Source organism: Pyrus communis, chromosome 13, assembly GCF_041283825.1.
Source record: "Pyrus communis isolate YQ-2024b chromosome 13, ASM4128382v1, whole genome shotgun sequence".
In the NCBI taxonomy this organism is placed as follows: domain Eukaryota; kingdom Viridiplantae; phylum Streptophyta; class Magnoliopsida; order Rosales; family Rosaceae; genus Pyrus; species Pyrus communis.
The window spans coordinates 17,063,602-17,068,959 of record NC_142577.1 but is presented as its reverse complement, the minus strand read 5'-3'; the positions used below and the strand labels follow the sequence as shown (position 1 = coordinate 17,068,959).

The window sequence follows — 5,358 nt, the reverse complement described above, 5'->3', positions numbered from 1 at the left end:
TTAATGCAATGACATGCAAGTAATAATATAGTTCAAATTCTTCTTTGACGAGAATTAAATTTAAACTCTCTCACTTGCAAGTAAAGTAGAATATCAGTAGATCATAGTACTTAATGATTTTTTTAACAAATAATATTATCTACGATAATTATTTTGAGGAGGAAGTCATTTTCACTCATGTTTTTTTTTTTCTTACAGAGGGACAACTGGTAGCGTGTCTCGGTTATCCACTCATTCTAGACTTGGAGAGGCTAAAAGGAATTTTACTTTGTCTGTGGCCACAATCGAGCAGACCCATAACTTAGAATATCAAATCCGGAGCCTCCCACATTATTTTTCATTTGAAGAGCAGCAGTTCGCTCTATTACCACCGGACCATTTGACGAAGTTATTCTCACTCAATTGAAGAGCAAACCTTTCCTCATCCCTTTGGCTGCCGCGTGGATTTTTATTTTTTGGTTTTTTGCATTTGGGGGTCCGTTTTGGGAAGGGGAGAAATAAAAACAAATGTTCCTGGGCGAGTCGTGTGACGGTGACGTATGGTGCCAAAGAGCGTCCAAGTTCTCCTCATGTTACAAAGTGTGGGTCCCCTCCCCACCCCCACTTTCCTTCTCTTTCCTTGTGTTTTTATTTTTTCCGCTCTCCGAAACAACGGCGCAAACAATATTCCCTCCCTCTCTCCCCTCCTCCCTCTCTCTCTAGAAAATCTTTCATTTTCAATTTTCTTTTGATTTTTTTGCTCCAAAGAACTGAAAAATCTTATTAAAAAGAGACAAAGAGATTTATGGGTATTTTCTTTTGTTTTGAATTTTTATTTGTTGCTATAAAGGGGAGCTGAAGACTCAGAAGGAAAATAACAGACAGAGAGAGAGAGAGAGGGAGGAGAGAGTGGGGCAATCGACCTGGTTATTGGTTTTGTGCTTCCCACCGAATCGCACCACCGCCTTCTCAACTCTCCAAGCTCAAGTTTTTAGTGCCCACCAGCGGTTCACACGGCGCGAGGTGGCCGGCTTACTGATTCAGACAACTGGGTTTAGTGGTTTTTAAATAAAAAAAAATACTTATTTGTAAAAAATTAAAAAATCTTTCTTCTTTTCTTGGGTTTGTGATTTTTATGGGGATTTGGTTTTTTGGGTTTTCTTTTTAATAGGTGCAAGCTTCCAATTGCTATATAAATGGGGAGTGGTAGATTTTGGGGTGTGTGTGTGTTTGTTTACTTATGAGGCTAATGGGTCTCATTGCTGATGGCCGCAGAGGAGCTCTGAGTCTCTTGCATCTGCTGCAAGCCTAAGATCTGCAGCTGTTTTAATTCCAATCTGGGTTTTCAAAACGTTTCTCAGTGCTGTGAGACGGGTACGTTTCTTACTTGCCCAGCATTTCATTTTTTAAATATATTTTATTTGCGTTTTTTAAATATATATATATATGATGTGTTTGATTGTAGTTAAGAGATTGGTTTGGTGGGTTTAATTTAAAAATGGTTTCTTTTGCTTCTGAGATTAATTTTTTTTTCCTTCTGAGATTAACATTGTTTAATTTTGGGTTAGTCTCTTCTGGTTGTGGAAAATTTGATCACTGTGCCATTCATCAATTCATAGTATGAAAGTTTGACAGGATTTCGTTGGTTTTGTGAGATCTCATATTTGTCGCTGTTAAATTCCTTCAAATTGTTAATGGGGGTTTGTCTTCTTTTGGGTTGTGTATGTCTACAGGAAATGGAAATTAAAGTTCGTGGCTTTACGATTGTAGTTTCGAAACTTTAATCTGTGTTTACTGTTAAATGGATTGAAGAAGTTGTTGTTTGGGTGCAATGTTAAAGGCCTTAGCATCTTGGCTATCAGTTTCATTGCTCCTATTCTGTGTTTCTGCGTCGGATAACGGATACCCACGGTGCAATTGTGACGATGATGGCAGCTTGTGGAGCATCGAGAGCATCCTAGAATGTCAGCGAGTGAGCGATTTCTTGATCGCTGTGGCCTACTTTTCAATCCCCATTGAGCTGCTCTACTTTGTCAGCTGCTCGAATGTACCATTCAAATGGGTTCTCTTTCAGTTCATTGCCTTCATTGTGCTATGTGGATTGACACATCTACTCAATGGCTGGACTTACGGCCCTCACCCGTTCCAGCTTATGCTGGCTCTCACGGTTTTCAAAATTCTTACTGCTCTGGTCTCATGTGCCACTGCTATAACACTCATCACTCTCATCCCTTTGCTTCTCAAAGTGAAAGTGAGAGAATTCATGCTGAAGAAGAAGACTTGGGATCTTGGGAGGGAGGTTGGGCTTATAATGAGACAGACAGAAGCTGGAATGCATGTTCGGATGCTCACCCAAGAAATTCGCAAGTCGCTTGATAGGCATACAATACTGTCGACAACACTTTTTGAGCTATCCGAGACATTGGGTTTGCAGTACTGTGCAGTTTGGATGCCCAATGAAACTAAAACAGAGATGATTCTCACCCACGAGCTGAAAGGGAGGAATTATTCTCATATGTACAACTTTTGTATACCTATAAGTGATCCTGATGTGATACATATCAAGGGGAGTGATGGGGTGAACATCCTAAGGCCTGACTCTGCACTTGTTCATGCCAGTGGTGATTCAGGTGAGCCAGGACCAGTAGCTGCAATTCGGATGCCAATGCTTCGGGTTTCCAATTTCAAAGGAGGAACTCCGGAGTTGATCCAGACTTGTTATGCAATACTGGTTCTGGTCCTCCCTGGTGGACAACCTAGATCTTGGAGTAGCCAGGACCTGGAGATAATTAAGGTAGTTGCTGATCAGGTTGCCGTGGCTTTATCCCATGCTGCAGTCCTCGAAGAGTCTCAACTCATGAGGGAGAAATTGGCCGAGCAAAATCGAGCCTTGCAACAGGCAAAGATGAAGGCTATGATGGCAAGCCACGCAAGAAATGCATTCCAAAAGGTAATGAGTGATGGGATGAGGAGGCCAATGCACTCAATTTTGGGTTTGCTTTCTTTGATGCAGGATGACACTTTGGATAGAGATCAACGAGTTATTGTTGATGCAATGGTGAGGACGAGCAATGTCCTATCAACCTTGATAAATGATGTGATGGACAATTCGGCAAAGGAAAGTGGAAGATTTCCATTGGAGGTGAGATCTTTTGGGTTACATGGAATGATAAAGGAAGCAGCTTGCCTTGCCAAATGCTTGTGTGTATTTAGGGGCTTTGGTTTTGCAATTGATGTGGACAAGTCCTTACCTGATCATGTCATGGGGGATGAAAGACGAGTGTTTCAAGTGATTTTGCATATGGTTGGAAGCCTGTTAAATGGAAACAACGTGGGAGGGTTCGTAATGTTTCGGGTTGCTTCTGAGAAAGGGAGTCAGGGAAGGAGTGATCAAAGGTGGGCAGCCTGGAGACATAGCTCGTCTGATGGTGATGTGTGTGTTAGATTTGAGCTTGGGATAAGCAATAGTGGCTCTCAGTCAGAGGTCACAACACCAGCAGTGCAGCTTGTTGGTAGAAGATACACCAGTGAAGGTGTTGATGAGGGTTTGAGCTTCACCATTTGCAAAAAGCTAGTGCAGGTGAGGGTGATCAACTTTGTCTATATGTTTGAGTGTGTGTGTGTGTGTGTAGTATATCCCTTTGACTAATGATGGAACAAAAATATTACAATTTTAAAGTTAAAGACTATTCTTTTAGAGATAGGAAACGCAATAGCAGAAGATGTTAGTATAGCCAGAATCTGCATGAAATTTTTCGCCCTTGTGCTTGTAGGATGTAACATTTTTCTTTTTCTTCAAATGTTCCCGTGTCAGAAATTGGTGACCTATGTTGCTAATCATATTCAGATAGCCCTTCTAATGACCAGTTACAAGTTTTAGGACAGGCTCTTGATAACCAAAGATGTTAACCCTATTTTTATCACAGTAGAATGTACAGGAACCTCACTCAGCCTTTAATAGGTAAGGTTGTACAGGACGAACTTAGTTTAAAAGCATGGCCTAGCCATTAAGATTTTCGAACATGATATTTCCCCTCAAATCGTTACTAGTTTACTAGCATTAATACGAGGAAATCTTTTGGAGATATAGTTTGTTCAGATTTGCAAACCTTTACAATTTACATATATCTGCTAGTTCTACATTGACTGTTCATATAGTTTTACTTGGTTGGAATTTTCTTTTTAAACTGAAGTATTAATTCTTAATTGTCAGATGATGCAAGGAAATATATGGGCAGTCCCTAACCCTCAAGGATTTGCTCAAAGCATGGCACTTGTTCTTCGGTTTCAACTTCGTCCCTCCATTGCAATAGCCATCTCTGAACCTGGAGAATCATCTGAGCACCCACATTCCAATTCACTTTTCAAAGGCTTGCAAGTTTTATTAACCGATGATGATGACGTGAACAGGGTTGTGATGCGGAAAATGCTCGAGAAGCTTGGTTGCATTGTAACTGCCGTTTCATCTGGATTCGAATGTCTTTCTACTATTGGTACTTTTGGTCCTGCTGGATCTTCATTTCAAGTTGTTTTACTTGATCTTCACATGCCTGAGTTGGATGGTTTTGAAGTCGCAATGAGAATCAGAAAATTTCGAAGCCTTACTTGGCCATTGATCATTGCCGTAACTGCTAGTGCTGACGAAGATGTGTGGGATAGATGTATGCAAACAGGAATCAATGGGGTTATCCGAAAACCAGTTCTGCTGCAAGGGATAGCGAATGAGCTACGAAGAGTCTTGCTGCAGGCAAACAAAGGGATGCCATAAGTTGCATATCAAGTTCCGACCAAAAATCCAGCGTTGGGTGTTACGCGATGCCCTGCTTCATCTCGTGTACGGTTGAGATTGTTATAATTGCATAGATAGTTCCAGATGTGATCACAGGTAATATTTAGTTGTCTTGTAAAAGAATGGAAAAAATTTGGCAAGAAAAAGTTTGTTGGAAAACCAGATACTGTAGAGAAATAAGAAATATCTGCAGAAATTGAGTAGAGTTAAAAAATCAGCAGTTAATTCTTTGTATGTTATGTAGCTGGTGAAGGAGGTTTATAGTTTTTGAGTTATGAAAAAGACATCACAGTCAAATTATACAATTATTGGCAGAAGTGTGTGCGTTTTCCTTCACTCGAAACTTGCAGCTTACATGATATAGCATTGTCAAATGTGATGCCCAAAATTTATGCTATTACCTTGTCGTTTTACATAACAAATGTGAAAACGCATTAATTAACTCAAAAGAGTGCTGTTATGCTTACACGCTGTATTATTTTTCACAACAATTTCGTAACTATTTTTCACATACATATTCGTTGATTTTTTTTTTTTCTAGCCCAGTAAAAAGAGGAAGGAGACTTTAATGTTTTATTTTTGGAACACAG

The 5,358-nt window shown here is 40.1% G+C and overlaps 1 protein-coding gene across 2 annotated transcripts; it reads left to right on the top strand.

Moving 5' to 3' along the window:
- The first annotated feature begins 640 nt into the window (after positions 1–640).
- LOC137736966 (ethylene receptor 2) lies at positions 641–5,073 on the top strand. Of its 2 annotated transcripts, XM_068476296.2 has the most exons (4): positions 646–1,002; positions 1,255–1,353; positions 1,713–3,559; positions 4,193–5,073. In XM_068476296.2, the coding sequence occupies exons 3-4, from the start codon at positions 1,811–1,813 to the stop codon at positions 4,745–4,747; spliced, it is 2,304 nt and encodes a 767-aa protein (XP_068332397.2). In that variant the 5' UTR covers positions 646–1,002; positions 1,255–1,353; positions 1,713–1,810; the 3' UTR covers positions 4,748–5,073. The 2 variants fall into 2 exon arrangements, with proteins under 2 accessions (XP_068332396.2, XP_068332397.2); XM_068476295.2 differs by having other exon boundaries at positions 641–1,353.
- Positions 5,074–5,358: the final 285 nt, after the last annotated feature.

Bases quoted from the DNA above. Each gene is read 5' to 3' on its own strand.
- LOC137736966 (XM_068476295.2), top strand. From the start codon at position 1,811: ATGTTAAAGGCCTTAGCATCTTGGCTATCAGTTTCATTGCTCCTATTC. The intron at 3,560-4,192 runs GTGAGGGTGATC...CTTAATTGTCAG, and splicing joins TTTGCAAAAAGCTAGTGCAG to ATGATGCAAGGAAATATATG.